The 20,522-nt window shown below is 36.9% G+C and overlaps 5 protein-coding genes across 6 annotated transcripts in view; 2 read left to right on the top strand and 3 right to left on the bottom strand.

The window, feature by feature from the left end:
• LOC135266291 (amyloid-beta-like protein) overlaps positions 1-11,206 on the bottom strand; it is a 28,891-nt gene extending 17,685 nt beyond the window's left edge. The window contains exon 1 of the mRNA XM_064356734.1: positions 11,072-11,206. The gene's annotated coding sequence lies outside the window, so the exon portion shown is untranslated. The remainder of the gene's footprint in view (positions 1-11,071) is intronic.
• On the top strand, positions 10,867-12,178 carry LOC654876 (uncharacterized protein). The gene is made up of 3 exons (XM_961289.4): positions 10,867-11,058; positions 11,099-11,584; positions 11,634-12,178. Exons 1-3 carry the CDS (start codon positions 10,945-10,947, stop codon positions 12,138-12,140), a joined length of 1,107 nt encoding a protein of 368 aa, XP_966382.1. The 5' UTR covers positions 10,867-10,944; the 3' UTR covers positions 12,141-12,178.
• Positions 12,132-15,718, bottom strand: AlaRS (Alanyl-tRNA synthetase). 2 transcript variants are annotated; one of them, XM_961372.4, is made up of 5 exons: positions 15,577-15,718; positions 15,057-15,527; positions 14,507-15,006; positions 14,029-14,425; positions 12,132-13,755 (listed from the first exon to the last, which is right to left on the bottom strand). In XM_961372.4, exons 2-5 carry the CDS (start codon positions 15,516-15,518, stop codon positions 12,217-12,219), a joined length of 2,898 nt encoding a protein of 965 aa, XP_966465.1. In that variant the 5' UTR covers positions 15,519-15,527; positions 15,577-15,718; the 3' UTR covers positions 12,132-12,216. The 2 variants fall into 2 exon arrangements, with proteins under 2 accessions (XP_966465.1, XP_008194044.1); XM_008195822.3 differs by having other exon boundaries at positions 15,581-15,716.
• A 606-nt stretch (positions 15,719-16,324) lies between these two features.
• Positions 16,325-17,854, top strand: Wdr82 (WD repeat domain 82). The gene is made up of 2 exons (XM_961463.4): positions 16,325-16,873; positions 16,921-17,854. Exons 1-2 carry the CDS (start codon positions 16,325-16,327, stop codon positions 17,320-17,322), a joined length of 951 nt encoding a protein of 316 aa, XP_966556.1. The 3' UTR covers positions 17,323-17,854.
• A 213-nt stretch (positions 17,855-18,067) lies between these two features.
• On the bottom strand, positions 18,068-20,511 carry AspRS-m (Aspartyl-tRNA synthetase, mitochondrial). The gene is made up of 6 exons (XM_008195823.3): positions 20,047-20,511; positions 19,629-19,997; positions 19,227-19,583; positions 18,771-19,073; positions 18,510-18,722; positions 18,068-18,458 (listed from the first exon to the last, which is right to left on the bottom strand). Exons 1-6 carry the CDS (start codon positions 20,395-20,397, stop codon positions 18,114-18,116), a joined length of 1,938 nt encoding a protein of 645 aa, XP_008194045.1. The 5' UTR covers positions 20,398-20,511; the 3' UTR covers positions 18,068-18,113.
• Between the last annotated feature and the right edge of the window lie 11 nt (positions 20,512-20,522).

Below are 20,522 nucleotides of genomic sequence, written 5' to 3'. Positions count from 1 at the left end.
AGAGCTAGGAGAAAACGCTTTTTTAGATCGGAAAGAGCACATAAAAATCTATAAGATAGAATCGGTTTTATTCGATTCTGAGACACTTTTAAAATTGACCATTTTGTAGGGGGGGGTCTTAACTTTTTTTTAATTTTTTTTATTTTCCCAATTACGACTAAACTATTTAAAAAAGTGGGACTGTTTTGATCCATACCTATGCAAAATGATCCGGGGAATCGATTGGCATCGAAAAAATTGCCAAATTCCCAATAGTTTTTTAGTTATGAATTTTTTAAAATTTTACCAATTTTTGCATTTATCTGCAATTTGCTCAAAAACTATTAGTCGGAGAACAATATTTTTTTTTGAAAAAAATAGATAATTCAAAGAGCTTTCCAACGATAGTAAACTTCATGGGGTTATCTCTGATAGTTCCGGAGCTATTGCTCAACAAATGTTCCGGGTACCCAAAATCGACAAAAATTGCGACGAAAATTGAAAAAATCAAACATCAAAAAATCGAACATATGGACTTTTTTTGGACTTTTAACAACTCTAGAGAGTTGTAAAAGCATATATAAATACGAAAAAGTATGATAAAACAAATTAAAAAAAAATTTTTTTTTTCATTTTCTTGAAGGCATGTGTTTTACTCAGGAAATTTTAGCAAAAAAAAAATAATTTTTTTAAATCTCATGAAAAGTTCGTATAATACAGAAAATGAGCCGCTGAATTCAATGGAACAAACCGCATTGCTCTACGACTTTTAGTTTTTGAGTTATGAATTTTTTTGTTGGATAAAATTTTCCACTATTACAAATGGCTACCCTAAATTTAGGCAAAAAATTTTAAATTTTTAATTCTTGTGAAAAATCGATATAATATGTAAAATGAGCCGTAGAATTCAATCGAACAAACCGCAATGCTCTACGACTTTTAGTTTTTTTTTTATGAATTTTTTTAGTGAAAAACTTTGATCGCCTCTGTAGCCGGAACCGTTACCCGGAGCGGCTCCGGGTTTAATCGAAAAAATAGAGAAAATTAAGCGCTATCAGATGATTTTTTGTTCGTTGCTCTAAGTCTTACAGTTTCCGAGAAAAACGCAAAAAAAGGTTTCCATTTTCACTTTTTTTCAATTTTCGATCGCTAATTACGGCGAAACTATTAAAGATATCGAGAAACGGAAAAATGGAGGATAACCGGAATAAAAAACTCTACAAAATGGCATAGGACTCAAGGCGATATCTCGCAAAAAATTTTTCAATTTTCAAACGCCGATTACGGCCAAACTAAAAGAGCTAGGAGAAAACGCTTTTTTAGATCGGAAAGAGCACATAAAAATCTATAAGATAGAATCGGTTTTATTCGATTCTGAGACACTTTTAAAATTGACCATTTTGTAGGGGGGGGTGTTAACTTTTTTTTAATTTTTTTTATTTTCCCAATTACGACTAAACTATTTAAAAAAGTGGGACTGTTTTGATCCATACCTATGCAAAATGATCCGGGGAATCGATTGGCATCGAAAAAATTGCCAAATTCCCAATAGTTTTTTAGTTATGAATTTTTTAAAATTTTACCAATTTTTGCATTTATCTGCAATTTGCTCAAAAACTATTAGTCGGAGAACAATATTTTTTTTTGAAAAAAAAAGATAATTCAAAGAGCTTTCCAACGATAGTAAACTTCATGGGGTTATCTCTGATAGTTCCGGAGCTATTGCTCAACAAATGTTCCGGGTACCCAAAATCGACAAAAATTGCGACGAAAATTGAAAAAATCAAACATCAAAAAATCGAACATATGGACTTTTTTTAGACTTTTAACAACTCTAGAGAGTTGTAAAGGCATATATAAATACGAAAAAGTATGATAAAACAAATTTAAAAAAAAATTTTTTTTTTCATTTTCTTGAAGGCATGTATTACTCAGGAAATTTTAGCAAAAAAAAATAAATTTTTTAAATCTCATGAAAAGTTCGTATAATACAGAAAATGAGCCGCTGAATTCAATGGAACAAACCGCATTGCTCTACGACTTTTAGTTTTTGAGTTATGAATTTTTTTGTTGGATAAAATTTTCCACTATGACAAATGGCTACCCTAAATTTAGGCAAAAAATTTTAAATTTTTAATTCTTGTGAAAAATCTATATAATATGTAAAATGAGCCGTAGAATTCAATCGAACAAACCGCAATGCTCTACGACTTTTAGTTTTTTTTTTATGAATTTTTTTAGTGAAAAACTTTGATCGCCTCTGTAGCCGGAACCGTTACCCGGAGCGGCTCCGGGTTTAATCGAAAAAATAGAGAAAATTAAGCGCTATCAGATGATTTTTTGTTCGTTGCTCTAAGTCTTACAGTTTCCGAGAAAAACGCAAAAAAAGGTTTCCATTTTCACTTTTTTTCAATTTTCGATCGCTAATTACGGCGAAACTATTAAAGACATCGAGAAACGGAAAAATGGAGGATAACCGGAATAAAAAACTCTACAAAATGGCATAGGACTCAAGGCGATATCTCGCAAAAAATTTTTCAATTTTCAAACGCCGATTACGGCCAAACTAAAAGAGCTAGGAGAAAACGCTTTTTTAGATCGGAAAGAGCACATAAAAATCTATAAGATAGAATCGGTTTTATTCGATTCTGAGACACTTTTAAAATTGACCATTTTGTAGGGGGGGGTGTTAACTTTTTTTTAATTTTTTTTTATTTTCCCAATTACGACTAAACTATTTAAAAAAGTGGGACTGTTTTGATCCATACCTATGCAAAATGATCCGGGGAATCGATTGGCATCGAAAAAATTGCCAAATTCCCAATAGTTTTTTAGTTATGAATTTTTTAAAATTTTACCAATTTTTGCATTTATCTGCAATTTGCTCAAAAACTATTAGTCGGAGAACAATATTTTTTTTTGAAAAAAAAAGATAATTCAAAGAGCTTTCCAACGATAGTAAACTTCATGGGGTTATCTCTGATAGTTCCGGAGCTATTGCTCAACAAATGTTCCGGGTACCCAAAATCGACAAAAATTGCGACGAAAATTGAAAAAATCAAACATCAAAAAATCGAACATATGGACTTTTTTTAGACTTTTAACAACTCTAGAGAGTTGTAAAGGCATATATAAATACGAAAAAGTATGATAAAACAAATTTAAAAAAAAATTTTTTTTTTCATTTTCTTGAAGGCATGTATTACTCAGGAAATTTTAGCAAAAAAAAATAAATTTTTTAAATCTCATGAAAAGTTCGTATAATACAGAAAATGAGCCGCTGAATTCAATGGAACAAACCGCATTGCTCTACGACTTTTAGTTTTTGAGTTATGAATTTTTTTGTTGGATAAAATTTTCCACTATGACAAATGGCTACCCTAAATTTAGGCAAAAAATTTTAAATTTTTAATTCTTGTGAAAAATCGATATAATATGTAAAATTAGCCGTAGAATTCAATCGAACAAACCGCAATGCTCTACGACTTTTAGTTTTTTTTTTATGAATTTTTTTAGTGAAAAACTTTGATCGCCTCTGTAGCCGGAACCGTTACCCGGAGCGGCTCCGGGTTTAATCGAAAAAATAGAGAAAATTAAGCGCTATCAGATGATTTTTTGTTCGTTGCTCTAAGTCTTACAGTTTCCGAGAAAAACGCAAAAAAAGGTTTCCATTTTCACTTTTTTTCAATTTTCGATCGCTAATTACGGCGAAACTATTAAAGATATCGAGAAACGGAAAAATGGAGGATAACCGGAATAAAAAACTCTACAAAATGGCATAGGACTCAAGGCGATATCTCGCAAAAAATTTTTCAATTTTCAAACGCCGATTACGGCCAAACTAAAAGAGCTAGGAGAAAACGCTTTTTTAGATCGGAAAGAGCACATAAAAATCTATAAGATAGAATCGGTTTTATTCGATTCTGAGACACTTTTAAAATTGACCATTTTGTAGGGGGGGGTGTTAACTTTTTTTTAATTTTTTTTATTTTCCCAATTACGACTAAACTATTTAAAAAAGTGGGACTGTTTTGATCCATATCTATGCAAAATGATCCGGGGAATCGATTGGCATCGAAAAAATTGCCAAATTCCCAATAGTTTTTTAGTTATGAATTTTTTAAAATTTTACCAATTTTTTCATTTATCTGCAATTTGCTCAAAAACTATTAGTCGGAGAACAATATTTTTTTTTGAAAAAAATAGATAATTCAAAGAGCTTTCCAACGATAGTAAACTTCAAGGGGTTATCTCTGATAGTTCCGGAGCTATTGCTCAACAAATGTTCCGGGTACCCAAAATCGACAAAAATTGCGACGAAAATTGAAAAAATCAAACATCAAAAAATCGAACATATGGACTTTTTTTAGACTTTTAACAACTCTAGAGAGTTGTAAAGGCATATATAAATACGAAAAAGTATGATAAAACAAATTAAAAAAAAAATTTTTTTTTTCATTTTCTTGAAGGCATGTGTTTTACTCAGAAAATTTTAGCAAAAAAAAATAAATTTTTTAAATCTCATGAAAAGTTCGTATAATACAGAAAATGAGCCGCTGAATTCAATGGAACAAACCGCATTGCTCTACGACTTTTAGTTTTTGAGTTATGAATTTTTTTGTTGGATAAAATTTTCCACTATGACAAATGGCTACCCTAAATTTAGGCAAAAAATTTTAAATTTTTAATTCTTGTGAAAAATCGATATAATATGTAAAATGAGCCGTAGAATTCAATCGAACAAACCGCAATGCTCTACGACTTTTAGTTTTTTTTTTATGAATTTTTTTAGTGAAAAACTTTGATCGCCTCTGTAGCCGGAACCGTTACCCGGAGCGGCTCCGGGTTTAATCGAAAAAATAGAGAAAATTAAGCGCTATCAGATGATTTTTTGTTCGTTGCTCTAAGTCTTACAGTTTCCGAGAAAAACGCAAAAAAAGGTTTCCATTTTCACTTTTTTTCAATTTTCGATCGCTAATTACGGCGAAACTATTAAAGATATCGAGAAACGGAAAAATGGAGGATAACCGGAATAAAAAACTCTACAAAATGGCATAGGACTCAAGGCGATATCTCGCAAAAAATTTTTCAATTTTCAAACGCCGATTACGGCCAAACTAAAAGAGCTAGGAGAAAACGCTTTTTTAGATCGGAAAGAGCACATAAAAATCTATAAGATAGAATCGGTTTTATTCGATTCTGAGACACTTTTAAAATTGACCATTTTGTAGGGGGGGGTGTTAACTTTTTTTTAATTTTTTTTTATTTTCCCAATTACGACTAAACTATTTAAAAAAGTGGGACTGTTTTGATCCATACCTATGCAAAATGATCCGGGGAATCGATTGGCATCGAAAAAATTGCCAAATTCCCAATAGTTTTTTAGTTATGAATTTTTTAAAATTTTACCAATTTTTGCATTTATCTGCAATTTGCTCAAAAACTATTAGACGGAGAACAATATTTTTTTTTGAAAAAAATAGATAATTCAAAGAGCTTTCCAACGATAGTAAACTTCATGGGGTTATCTCTGATAGTTCCGGAGCTATTGCTCAACAAATGTTCCGGGTACCCAAAATCGACAAAAATTGCGACGAAAATTGAAAAAATCAAACATCAAAAAATCGAACATATGGACTTTTTTTAGACTTTTAACAACTCTAGAGAGTTGTAAAGGCATATATAAATACGAAAAAGTATGATAAAACAAATTTAAAAAAAAATTTTTTTTTTCATTTTCTTGAAGGCATGTATTACTCAGGAAATTTTAGCAAAAAAAAATAAATTTTTTAAATCTCATGAAAAGTTCGTATAATACAGAAAATGAGCCGCTGAATTCAATGGAACAAACCGCATTGCTCTACGACTTTTAGTTTTTGAGTTATGAATTTTTTTGTTGGATAAAATTTTCCACTATGACAAATGGCTACCCTAAATTTAGGCAAAAAATTTTAAATTTTTAATTCTTGTGAAAAATCGATATAATATGTAAAATTAGCCGTAGAATTCAATCGAACAAACCGCAATGCTCTACGACTTTTAGTTTTTTTTTTATGAATTTTTTTAGTGAAAAACTTTGATCGCCTCTGTAGCCGGAACCGTTACCCGGAGCGGCTCCGGGTTTAATCGAAAAAATAGAGAAAATTAAGCGCTATCAGATGATTTTTTGTTCGTTGCTCTAAGTCTTACAGTTTCCGAGAAAAACGCAAAAAAAGGTTTCCATTTTCACTTTTTTTCAATTTTCGATCGCTAATTACGGCGAAACTATTAAAGATATCGAGAAACGGAAAAATGGAGGATAACCGGAATAAAAAACTCTACAAAATGGCATAGGACTCAAGGCGATATCTCGCAAAAAATTTTTCAATTTTCAAACGCCGATTACGGCCAAACTAAAAGAGCTAGGAGAAAACGCTTTTTTAGATCGGAAAGAGCACATAAAAATCTATAAGATAGAATCGGTTTTATTCGATTCTGAGACACTTTTAAAATTGACCATTTTGTAGGGGGGGGTGTTAACTTTTTTTTAATTTTTTTTATTTTCCCAATTACGACTAAACTATTTAAAAAAGTGGGACTGTTTTGATCCATATCTATGCAAAATGATCCGGGGAATCGATTGGCATCGAAAAAATTGCCAAATTCCCAATAGTTTTTTAGTTATGAATTTTTTAAAATTTTACCAATTTTTGCATTTATCTGCAATTTGCTCAAAAACTATTAGTCGGAGAACAATATTTTTTTTTGAAAAAAATAGATAATTCAAAGAGCTTTCCAACGATAGTAAACTTCATGGGGTTATCTCTGATAGTTCCGGAGCTATTGCTCAACAAATGTTCCGGGTACCCAAAATCGACAAAAATTGCGACGAAAATTGAAAAAATCAAACATCAAAAAATCGAACATATGGACTTTTTTTGGACTTTTAACAACTCTAGAGAGTTGTAAAGGCATATATAAATACGAAAAAGTATGATAAAACAAATTTAAAAAAAATTTTTTTTTTCATTTTCTTGAAGGCATGTGTATTACTCAGGAAATTTTAGCAAAAAAAAAATAAATTTTTTAAATCTCATGAAAAGTTCGTATAATACAGAAAATGAGCCGCTGAATTCAATGGAACAAACCGCATTGCTCTACGACTTTTAGTTTTTGAGTTATGAATTTTTTTGTTGGATAAAATTTTCCACTATTACAAATGGCTACCCTAAATTTAGGCAAAAAATTTTAAATTTTTAATTCTTGTGAAAAATCGATATAATATGTAAAATGAGCCGTAGAATTCAATCGAACAAACCGCAATGCTCTACGACTTTTAGTTTTTTTTTTATGAATTTTTTTAGTGAAAAACTTTGATCGCCTCTGTAGCCGGAACCGTTACCCGGAGCGGCTCCGGGTTTAATCGAAAAAATAGAGAAAATTAAGCGCTATCAGATGATTTTTTGTTCGTTGCTCTAAGTCTTACAGTTTCCGAGAAAAACGCAAAAAAAGGTTTCCATTTTCACTTTTTTTCAATTTTCGATCGCTAATTACGGCGAAACTATTAAAGATATCGAGAAACGGAAAAATGGAGGATAACCGGAATAAAAAACTCTACAAAATGGCATAGGACTCAAGGCGATATCTCGCAAAAAATTTTTCAATTTTCAAACGCCGATTACGGCCAAACTAAAAGAGCTAGGAGAAAACGCTTTTTTAGATCGGAAAGAGCACATCAAAATCTATAAGATAGAATCGGTTTTATTCGATTCTGAGACACTTTTAAAATTGACCATTTTGTAGGAGGGGGTGTTAACTTTTTTTTAATTTTTTTTATTTTCCCAATTACGACTAAACTATTTAAAAAAGTGGGACTGTTTTGATCCATACCTATGCAAAATGATCCGGGGAATCGGTTGGCATCGAAAAAATTGCCAAATTCCCAATAGTTTTTTAGTTATGAATTTTTTAAAATTTTACCAATTTTTGCATTTATCTGCAATTTGCTCAAAAACTATTAGTCGGAGAACAATAATTTTTTTTGAAAAAAATAGATAATTCAAAGAGCTTTCCAACGATAGTAAACTTCATGGGGTTATCTCTGATAGTTCCGGAGCTATTGCTCAACAAATGTTCCGGGTACCCAGAATCGACAAAAATTGCGACGAAAATTGAAAAAATCAAACATCAAAAAATCGAACATATGGACTTTAAAGCTCGTGAAAAGTAACTTTTTTTTTTACGTCCCACTTTTCACGTTCGAGTAATGAGACTCTAACAGCTTGAACAAGAATAAAAAACTAAACTCACCCTTAGTTTTTGGTGGGGCGGAAATTACCTTGATTTCATGATTTTGGTGCCCTTCAAGACTGTTGCAAGATAATGGCAACAATAGACAAAATAGAGAAAAATTAAGAGACTTGAACCGCTATAATCCACGTTCACAAAAATCAACCCTTACAAAAAACAAAACACGATATCTCTGTTCATAGTTGTCCAAAAATTTTCAAATAAAAGCCATCTTTTTCTCCACTTCAAACCCTACTCACTGACTTAAAACAAATTGCACAACTCAAAATTTAATTTAGGTTTTTCAAACTGATTTGAACCCCATCGAGTGACCCCTCAAACTTCATCGCTCGAACTGGACATTCCAGAAACATAAAATGAGTTAGGTCTTTTGTCGCTCCTAAAAGAGATAGCAAATCAACGGTTGAAAACTCGAAATCTAATTAAACATTCGTCTAGATTTCGTAAAGACGCGTCTTTTTCGTCATTAAACAAAATCACGCCCAACGTTTAGTTTTCGAGATATTTAAAGTTTTATTTTCAGACTTGAATTACGCTCTTTACTATTTATTACAAACGCTATTTTTTGATTCAACTTACAATTTTTTCCTTAATTAATGTCCTCCAATAATTTACTTGTGAAAAAAATTCGAGCATCAATTTCAAATTTTTTAAGTCAAGTCTTTAGAAAAAATAATAAGAGCGCATTTGCATTTTACCAATATAAACAGAAAAACAAAGAAAAAATCAAAAAAGAGGGCCAGTTATTTATGCGAAAGGTTTGAGACTTGCATTAAAAAAATAATTTATTTCCTTCGAGTTCTATTCATGTCATTGAGTGAGTCACTGTAACATTTTTCCAGCGATCGATGTGTAAGAAATTCACTATTAAATTTAATAATTTAATAATCGATCATTGAATAAATCCTCGTGCATTTTTTATGTTATGGGTAAATAATGATCGCGAACAGATGATTCACGAGATATCTACACCGATGATTAATGTAAAGCCATTATACCCACAAGTTTAATAAAAATAGCTGACATTTTGGTGAGTAATGTATTACACTACAATATTATTATTCCATGTAATTTTGTTAAAAATTAATCTTCATAAAAAATGCATACGAAAACAAGATATTTTCTCATTTTTAACCAACTTTTTCTAATCACTTCTGAAATCTACATCTTAACAAATACCAATTAATAATGCATTTCAATGAATCAATTACGTGTTTTACGTTGAAACTGAGAAAATCCTAATTAAAATATTGCGTCTCCTGAATAAGTTTATTGTATTTGAACTTCAACATAAAAAAAGTTGTGTTTCAATTTTAATAATCACAGAAACACATTAAATTACATTTATTTAACAGCCCATAAACCTGTCTGTGATAGCATAAAAATCAAAGTAAAATAATTTATGAATATAACAACTGGCGTCTGTAAATTTCGCCCGCACGTTGGTGAAATTATTGTGTCAATAAAACGTTTTATAAGCCGTCAATCGTTATTTCTACGAAAAACAAGCCGTATTTAAATGAGTCGAATTCAGCTCGCGCCTCTTCCGCAAACCGGAAATTTCGCTTCTGATAACAGCCCAACATATTAATCTTACTTTTATTTAGACGACGTGGTTGTTCCCAGACATATCGACGTCTCTGCGTCTATGAGTTATTTAAACCCTTGTTCCGCCAAAGGTATTATTATTCCAATTTAAATTTAAGTGGCAGGGTTGGTATTTATTAAACAGGTAAGGGCATGGCCCTTTGACTGGCCTCTGCAAAGGAAAGCCATCAAACAGTGCTAAAAATACCAACAGCGGCAATAACACGTAATAATTTGTGTGGAATTAGTCACTTAACAGTCACATCACTCCTAATTGTTTAGCGTTTATATAGAGAAAGAATTTTCTCAGACCTGAAACTATTTCCATTGATTTTTCCAAGTGCATTGTTGCGATTTTATCGCTTAAATAAATAAAACGCTGCCAATACAAATATTTGGAACAGATGTTAGCATATAACAAATTTAAAGAACGTGGATTTGGAGTGATGACAAATATCGGGTATTAGACAAACTTAAAAACTATTTATCCTTGATGGGAGTGTAAAGCACAGTCGTCAATTATTTATTGCTGTCAGGTGGAAATTTCTCACAGATAATGATGTCACCTGTGCAATTTTCCATCATCTTTAATAAATTAAGGGAAAATAAATTACTTGTTTTTAGCAGGAATGTTCGTATCGAAGTCAACCCAATTTTCTTAATTATTTATTTAGATATTGGCCGCAATAACAAACATTTAAAGCGAAATAATTCATCTGTCCCAAATCTGTTCTATAACGCAGAATGATGATCTCAGAATGAGTAATTTATGATAATATTTTTATTTGCGTTTAAAATATAAAATGATGTCCCCATCCAAATGCAAAAAAAAATGCACAGAAATAAAATGTAGTTACACAAGTATTTCAAATCGACGATTTTACTAAATGAAAAACAGTTTTTTCGGAAATCTACGAGCGAATTTTTTCAAAAATACCCAACCGGATGGCAGCAAAAGGTGTACACTTGTGTAATATTAGTTGCATAGTTTCAAAAGTTTGCTAAAAAATTTAAATGACAGCAGATGACAGCTGACAGCATTAACCTAACCTTTTATGATACCCTAACCTATTTTTTTTTATTTCAACAATGTTCCTAAACCGAATACGTATAACGATAAAATTCGCAACCAACGTGTGCAAATACTCGCAAAAGGTGCCGCAACCTTTGCGGAGCAAGAAACCAAAGTCTACAAAAACTCCAGTAAGCCACTCACCTTTACACTTCCAAATAACTTCACCAGGTCCAAAATTTCATAGATCTGAAGACACTTCGGGCCACCGGAGGCTGCGGGGGCAACGGTTGCATCTCCTTCCTTAGTTTATGGAGTAACGAATTTGCCGGTCCTGACGGTGGTGACGGGGGCAATGGGGGCCACGTTATCTTCAAAGCCAACTCTGCCACTAAAGATTTAATCAATGTACCACCCATCATTCGTGCTGAAGACGGGGAAAAGGGACAAAATAAAGACTGTAATGGCAAAAATGCCCCACACTGTATTGTGGACGTCCCTGTGGGGACTGTGGTGAAAAATGCAAACGGGGTGGTAGTGGGGGACTTGTCTTCTGAGGGGATTATGTTTGTGGCGGCTCGGGGCGGCGCTGGGGGCAAAGGCAACCACTTTTTTGTGACTGACACGGAACAAGCTCCAAAAATTTGCGAATATGGGGCCGAGGGCGAAGACTTGGAGTATACTTTAGAAATTAAAAGTATGGCACATGTGGGATTGGTAATTGGGTTCGTTCGTCTTGGAACAAATCTTAGTCTTGTTGTTGCAGATTGGGTTTCCAAATGCGGGCAAAAGTACGCTATTAAGTGCGGTGTCTCGAGCCAGGCCTAAGATAGCCCCGTATCCGTTCACGACGCTTAAGCCCCACATAGGTATGGTCCAGTACGACGATTACGAGCAAATCGCTGTGGCAGATTTGCCCGGACTTATCCCCGAATCACACAAAAATCGGGGGTTGGGCATCCAGTTTTTAAAACACGCAGAGAGGTGCACTGCTCTTTTGTACATCATTGATTTATCTCTGGACAAACCGTGGCAATACTTACACACATTGCAATATGAATTGTCCCAATTTAGTAAACATTTATTAGAAAGACCGCAACTTGTAATAGCTAACAAAATCGATTTACCAGAGGCGGAGAAAAATTTAGAATTATTGAAACAAGAAACCGATTTAAAAGTAATTCCAGTGAGTGCAAAATTGGGCACAAACATTACGCAACTCCTCCAGGAAATTAGGGTAATATACGATCAAAATAAAACCGACGACTTGTAAATATTTATTTTAATAAAAAGTGGAATAATTTAAACCGATCAAGCCCTTCTTATTGTGGTTAAAAATATGGCAAAAATTAAATCCTCGATTCTGCGAATTGTTTAGCAAGTTGCAAAATTTCCTCAACAGCCACACTATTACTTCCCGACGCTTGGGCCGAATCAGCTTTCCCGCCCCCTTTTCCTCCCAATTTACTGGCAACAGCTTGAACCCACTCATTGGCTTTTAAACCTTTATCAACTCCTTCCTTCGACACAGACGCCAAACAAAACATTTTATTCGAATCCGGATCAACAGTAACAAACAGTGCCGACGTGGACGGACTCAAACTCCTCACCTGCTTCAAAGCCGTATCGAGAGCTTTAGTGTTGGAAAACGCCTTCAACTCCTTAACCAAAATCGGCAAATTCGGGTTGGCTTTAACAAACTCTTTGATTTGATCCACAACTTGATTTGCAACCGCAGCCTTTGCTGCGCGTTCTTTATCGTCCAAATTCTTTTTCAAGGTTTTGAGTGCGTTCCTTATTTCCTCCTTCTTCCAGTAGGGGATAACAGCGTGCGAGACTTCCTCCGTCAATTGCACGATTTTTTTGACCAGTTCTTTGGACTTTTCCCCGTTTTTGTCAGTCTCGACTAGGAATTTAATATCATTGAGGCAATTCTCGAGATATTCGGTGCGTTTTAACGCTTTAGTGGCCTCCGGACCTGTGAGGGCCACAATCCTGCGAATCCCCTTAGCTATAGCCTCCTCACTTGCAATGACAAAATCGCCAATATGGCCCGAATATTTCAAATGAGTGCCGCCACAAAACTCAATTGAGGTGTTGTCCCCAGCTGGGCCAAACGGATCCACCTCCAACTTCTCCACCGGAATACCAATCGAGACTATTCTAACAGGGTCTGGATACGTTTCCTCAAACACCGCACGCAGCCCCCTTATGGTCTTAGCCACGGCCAAATTCGACTCTTTCGCAAACACTTGATCATTCCGCGAGATCAATTCTTTAGAATTGAGTTCAGTGTTTTTGACCTGATCGACAGTCATGGCCCCCTTATTTGTAAAATCGAACCTTAATCGATCCGGGGCGACTAAAGACCCCCTTTGATCGGCCTCAGTGCCTAGAACCTTCCGCAGGGCGTAATTCAAAACATGCGTCCCCGTGTGATTATTCATAATCAAGCGTCTGCGAGCCGAATCAACGTGTAAAGCCACCTTATCGCCTTTCTTAAGCGTGCCTTCGAGACTCCCAATGTGGATGACATACCCCCCACGAACTTGCACATTTTTCACCGAAAATTCCACGCTCTCGTCGCCAATTTTCACAATGTAACCGGTGTCGTATATTTGGCCCCCTTGCTCAGCATAGAAGTTTGTTTTGTCGAGGAGAATACCACACTCCTGGCCTGTGTGGACCTGCTCGACGAATTGCTTGTTGTGGCGGAGGGCTATCACAGTGCTGTGGCACAACTCGAATTTGTACTCCTCGTTAATGCCACTACCAGCAATGTAGTTGTATTTGGGGGCGTCGTCAGTCGGGGGAACCCCAAGATTTTGAAGCTCGGTGATGGCGTGCACATCGAGGTTGATGGTGTCCTCCACCCCCGAGCCTTTGCCCTTTTATTGTAAATAGAAATAAACAATTAATTACCTTTTTTCACTAACGACGCCACAAACACTTGACATTTGACACATTAATTATTTGTCTGTCATCTCACGCAATTGTTTTTCATCACTAACTAGATCATTTTGAAAAGTTGCAATTAATAAATTAAAAATCCCTAACTTGACATTAGACACACCAATTTTATAGTTGGTCATTTCACGCAATTGTTTTCATAACGTAACTAGATTAATAAATAAATAATTAATAAATAAAAAAATCTCCACCTGTGAGGCAATCTGTGCTAGTTTTTTCGACTCCTCATACACGGCCATATCGACATTTAACCCCTTTTCCTCCGCCATGAGTTGAGTCAAATCAACCGGAAAGCCGTAAGTGTCATACAACCTCCAAGCCACATCCCCTGGTAGAGTTTTGGAGTCACCCAATTTGGTAATAGTTCTGTTGAGCAAATTTCTTCCACGCGATAAAGTCTTCAAAAATTGCTCTTCTTCTTCATTGATTGTATCAATAATGCTTTGTGGGTCTTTGCAAACTTCGGGGAAAGTATCGCCCAAAATCTCAACAACTGTATTAACAAGAGTTGAAAAAAATCCAGGTTTGGCGTTCAATTTTTCCGTTGCGTATCGAACGGCACGTCGCAAAATGCGCCTCAATACGTAACTGAAACATTTAATAATAATAATAATAATAATAATAATAATAATAATAATAATAATAAGTTGTGAATTATTGTAAAATTACCCTCGGCCGGTATTGTCAGGGTTTCCCCCGTCCGACAGTGCGATCGTAATAGTTCGGGCATGGTCAGCCAAAACCCGGTAGGCCATATCGATGCCGTCTTTATCGGCATCTCCGATTTTCCCGCCATAGGGGGGAGCCCCTGTCCCTTTCTGAATCGCGTCAAACAGGGGCAGGAACAGGTCGGTGTCGTAGTTTGACCTCTTATTTTGCATTATTGACACTAAGCGTTCCAACCCCAGGCCACAATCGATGTGTTTTTTGGGCAAAAATTTCAAACTACCGTCTGATTCCCGGTTGTATTGGATGAAAACTAAATTCCAAATTTCCAAAACGTCAGGATCGTCTTGGTTGACGAGTTCTGGGACGTCGCGCCCCCCAATTCTATCGAAATGGAGCTCGGAGCAGGGGCCACAGGGCCCCGTTTCGCCCATCTCCCAAAAGTTGTCTTTCATGCTGCCCGGGAGGACGTGCGATTCGGGGACTCCCAAACCCAGCCAAATCTGTTTTATTTCTATTAATAAAATTATGTGATTCCCCTTGTTTTCTTTACCTGTTTGCACTCATTGTCGGGCTCTAGACCGGCAGCTTTATCGCCCCCGAAATACGTGACGTAGAGGCGGTCCCCAGGTAGGTGGAGCCGTTTGGTGAGGAACTCCCAAGCCCAGGCACAAATCTCCTTCTTGAAGTAGTCACCAAACGACCAGTTGCCCATCATTTCGAAAAAAGTGTGGTGGTAAACGTCTTTACCAACATCATCCAAATCGTTGTGTTTACCGCCGGCACGGATGCATTTTTGCGAGTTGACGGCACGTGTCAGTTTCGCCAAGTCGCTGTTGGGGTCAACAGTCCCCAAAAAAATCGGCTTGAATTGATTCATACCGGCGTTGGTAAACAGTAGAGTTGGGTCGTCTAAGGGAATTGTAGACGAGGAATGGACGTAATCGTGGTTTTTCTCTTTGAAAAAATTAATGTACGCATTGCGGACGTCTTTAGCGCTCATTGAAATATCCATACTGCAAGGCTTTGAGACTGCGTTAGGAAAACATATGGGGGCGCATAAAACTACTTACTGACCAAAACACGCACGAACTTTGAACTGAGTTTGATCAAAACAACACAATGTTGCACGATCTTGTGTAATTTTTTTAAAATGCACAAAATTGACAATTCAGTCAACACCACATGGGCACGACTTTTGGCTGTTGTGAGGTTAGAGTGACGTTTGGAAATTGGAGCAACTTTCACAAACAAGTCGAGCAGTGGTTACAAATTGGCGATCATTTAGTATTTACTATTCGAGAGAATTCTTCAAGTGGCGTTAAACAAAAATTAATATTTTGCGCTTGAATTATAAGTTCAATCAAATCAAGGAATTAGGAGTGTAAATAAAGAAACGACAGGTTTGGGCTTGTCTGAACTAAATTTATTCAATAAATAGGTTTGTCACATTATTTACACAAAAATTTTAAATAAGTGAAAATGCCGGGCTGACGTTCGAAAATGTCAAAAGTGGGCTAGTGACTTTTCCCCAGTAGTGTTGCCCGCTTGGTTGTTTTTAGTCAAAACAGCAGTTGCCAAAGGACGCTTTTTTGATTTCGGCCAAAGTTGCGCCTTTTAATGCAATATTTTTTTCCAAGAAAATTCGTTGTATTTTTGCGATAATTGGCGTGGTCGTAATTAATGTGTGGGGTTATTTCCGCCCGGATGTGTCTGTGTCAGTGACGCGTCCGCCATCTTCTTTGTTTGGGTTAAGGAACCGTTACGTTTCCTCCGAATTCGCCAATTTCCCTTGGAAAAGCCCCAAAAACGGCCTCTCAAATGAAGATGAAACTGGTAGACCAGGTCGTTAGGAGTTTCCGCGTGGCGAAAGTGTTCCGGGAAAACACCGACAAAATAAATAGCATTGACTTTTCGCCGAGCGGTGAGACGTTGATTTCGTGCAGCGAGGACGATCAGATCGTAATTTACGACTGCGAGAAGGGCACTCAAGTCCGCACTGTGAACAGCAAAAAATACGGAGTCGATTTGATACACTTCACACATGCTAAAAATACCGCCATACACAGCTCAACCAAAGTCGACGACACGATCAGATACCTGTCTTTACACGACAACAAATACATCCGGTATTTCCCCGGGCATACGAAAAAGGTCGTCTCGCTGTGTCTGTCGCCGGTTGAGGACACGTTCCTCTCGGGCTCCCTGGATAAGACGCTGCGCTTGTGGGACTTGAGGTCGCCTAACTGCCAGGGGCTGATGCACTTGTCGGGGCGGCCGGTGGCGGCATACGACCCCGAGGGGCTCATCTTCGCCGCAGGAGTCAACTCCGAAAGCATCAAACTGTACGACTTGCGCTCCTTTGACAAGGTAAAATTTCAATCAAGTCCTCCCCAGTTGTTTGAATTTCGTTTCAGGGCCCCTTTGTTACGTTCAAGCTGACGCAGGAGAAGGAGTGCGATTGGACCGGCTTGAAGTTTTCGCGGGACGGTAAAACAATTCTCATCAGCACAAACGGCTCAATTATCCGGCTGATTGACGCTTTCCACGGAACCCCCTTGCAGACCTTCACCGGTCACTTGAACAACAAGGGGATTCCCATCGAGGCGTCCTTCAGTCCCGACTCGCAGTTCATATTTAGCGGCTCAACAGACGGTCGTGTCCACGTCTGGAACGCAGACACTGGATACAAAGTCTGTGTTTTAAACGCTGACCACCCTGGACCTGTCCAATGCGTTCAGTTTAACCCCAAATACATGATGCTCGCGTCGGCTTGCACAAACATGGCCTTCTGGCTTCCGAGTATCGAGGATACGTAAAGTACAGTTGTCGGGCGATTTGTCAACTTTTTGAAACTGAAAGGTTTAAGACCGTCCAATGCGGTAAACATTGCGTTTTAAAGCTAGATTAAGTCTTAAATTTTTACAGTAGGGTTCTAACGAATTTTTTATCTTGGAATTTGTGTACCTGTGTGTTCTTTTTGGAGCGAATCAAGTACGTTGTAAATATGTTCCCTCTCTTGTGTAAAGAAAATTATATAAAATTATTTTTATAACAAAAATTGCATTTTTTCAAGGGCTTGATGTCAAGTCGACGGTTTTACGAATTGGTGGTCAATGTGATAATAATTGTAGAAACTAACATTAAAATTGTTTTTTATTTGTAGTGGTTTCAGTTGTTAAGGGTCCTGTCTCTAATACATTTCAAGTTATCAGTATTTGTTTTTGTGATAGATTAGGATCTTTTTTAATTATATAATACATTTCCAGACTGATGTGCACGCATAGATTTTATTTTTATCATTCAAGTTGTGTTCTTTTACACCTCTAATAATTAAAAACTAATAATCAACCCGAATTTTATTCTGGATTTTCCTATATAAAATTGTGCTGATAGTTATTCATTTCACGACTGGGTGGAATAAATGAACTGATTTATACGAAGACGAGTTTTATATTAATTATACTCAACAAGGCTTAAAAGTGCTTAAAATAACCTGAAGAAAAAATAAATTTTAACAGTGTCGAAAAATAAAAAACGCTTTGGTGAAAATAATTTCAAAAATCAATCTAAAAAGCACCATTTATTCGTAAAAAATGTAAAATACTGTTCACTCAACAACACTCTTGACATGGTAGAGCTTCAAGTCGGCGTCGGAAACAGCTGACGGCGCCCCACTCAACGGATCCCGACCTTCGAATGTTTTGGGAAACGCGATCACATCACGAATACTCGCCGTATTTAAAATTTTCGACATGAGACGATCGAGTCCCAGCGCAATGCCCCCATGGGGCGGACACCCTGATGATAACATATCGATAATATGTTGCATCGAATTTTTATCAATGTTTAACATCCGGAAAATTTTTTCTTGAAGATCGGGGTCATGAATACGTACTGAACCTCCCCCTATCTCATTCCCGTTCAAAACCAAATCGAATGACAAAGACCGCACCTGTAACGAGAAGATCATAGGCGTGGCTTATCCCAACCAATGGTAACGCACCTGCAAAGGCGCCGTATCCAATAGGAGTAAATCATCAGGATTCGGCGCTGTGAATGGGTGATGTGCCGATTGAAGACTTCCCGGGCTTTCCCCCGGTTCGAATAACGGCATGTCCACCACCCACAACAAGTGCATGCCTTTTGCACGCACACTCACACCTAGTTGTTCCAAATGATTGGCATATTCAAGCCTAACTTTTCCCATCAAGCTTTGCTAAATCATTAAATTGTATTTAATTTTATTAGCACTGAAAATACTCACAGTTTGTTTTTTATTCCCGAAACCTAAAAACAAAACACAATCGTCGCTCACGTGATTGGCTAATTTTGCCGCCACGTTATCGCCCAACAATTTCCCAAGTTTGGGCGCCAATTCACCAGGTGTCGCTACTTTAGTTTGAACGAACTTAACAAGGGGAAACTGTTTGCTAATTTTTTCCAAATTTTCCTTCACTCCCTTATTCAAATTGGCGTATTCTTTTGGGAAGACAATGCAATAAGCCCCAAAATCGTCCGAATTAATGAATTTTTCGTTCAGTTTCAAAAGCTCGGTACAATTTTCCAACTAGAATTCCTGAATCAGTAATGGACAAAATATAAGTAAAATTAACACCCCATTTAACCTCCTTAAGGGATGATTTTCCAAAATAATGACTTTTAATTAATAAAAAATAAATTAGATTAAAACAAAAAATAATCACAACCCCTAGCCAAATACCTTAAACCCGAACCTGGTATCGGGCTGATCCGACCCGTACAATTCCATAGCCTCCCCGAACCCCATCCTTTGGAATTTTTTGGGCAAAGGTCCCAAAAATGGGGGCCACGCGTGCCCCAACAACTCCTCAACTAGTTGCAAGATGTTGTCCAAGTCAGTGAAAGACATTTCGATATCGAGTTGCGTGAACTCGGGCTGGCGGTCAGGCCGCGCCCCCTCGTCTCGGTAACACCGTGCGATTTGAAAGTACCTGTCAACAGCCCCCGCCATTAGCATTTGTTTGAATTGTTGGGGGCTCTGGACTAGGGAATAGAACTGGCCTGGGAATCGCGTTGGCACGATGAATTCTTGCGCCCCCTGTGAAAATTCGTTCAGAGGGGAGTACGGAGGGCCTTGACTTACCCCAGGCGTGGCCTTGAACAGAGTTGGCGTCTCGACATCGACAAAACCGCTGTGGTTTACGAGAAATTCGCGCATTTTCATGAGCATTTCGGAACGGACGCGTAAATTGCGCTGCATTAGGGGGTAACGTAAGTCCAGGTAGCGGTATTGCATACGGAGGGCTTCTTTAGCCTTGTGGTGTTCTCGGATGTGGAAGGGGAGGCTGTCTTTGGCCTTATTTAGAACAGTGAAGTGTTCGATGAAAATTTCAATATCGCCAGTTGGTTGTTTCTTGTTTTTCATGTCAGTTGGACGCGACAAGACGGTGCCTTTGACTTGGATTATCGATTCAAAGGGGAGATTTTGTAACAATTTTTGCGTCTTGGTGTCCTAGAATTTGCCCAAGTGAGTGTTTGTTTTAAATAGTTGACTCTTGTACTTCTTCGGGGACTAGGAGTTGGGTGGCGCCGTAACTGTCTCTAAGGACGGCAAATTTATTCATTCTTTGAAACTCCAACCAGCCACATAGAACCACTCTCTGACCCACGTTGTCAATTCTTAATTCGCCACAAGTGTGCGTCCTTTGTGTGTACTTATTGATATTATTGCCTGTTTCGTTACCCGAACTATCATCTTCGTCCACTAAATAAACGTTATCTGATTTGTAACTAGAAGTGTGTCGCTTGAAAATATACTCGGGGGTGGGTATGACTGACAGTGTTCGTAGGGTTGGGATTTTCGTTGAGACAGTTAGTTTAAATCTCGTGACATTCCTTAAAACTTTGTACATTTTCACCTAATTGTTATTCTAAACCGGCTCATATTTTTTCAAAATTCTCTTTGACAACTATTTGACAGCGCTGATTGTCAAACGTGACGTTAATGTGTCAATGCGCATGTGCCGGCGCATGCGCG

The sequence above is a fragment of the Tribolium castaneum genome, chromosome 5, assembly GCF_031307605.1.
Source record: "Tribolium castaneum strain GA2 chromosome 5, icTriCast1.1, whole genome shotgun sequence".
Classification (NCBI taxonomy): domain Eukaryota; kingdom Metazoa; phylum Arthropoda; class Insecta; order Coleoptera; family Tenebrionidae; genus Tribolium; species Tribolium castaneum.
Note: the sequence above shows the minus strand (reverse complement) of the source record. Positions and strands in the feature narration are given on the sequence as shown.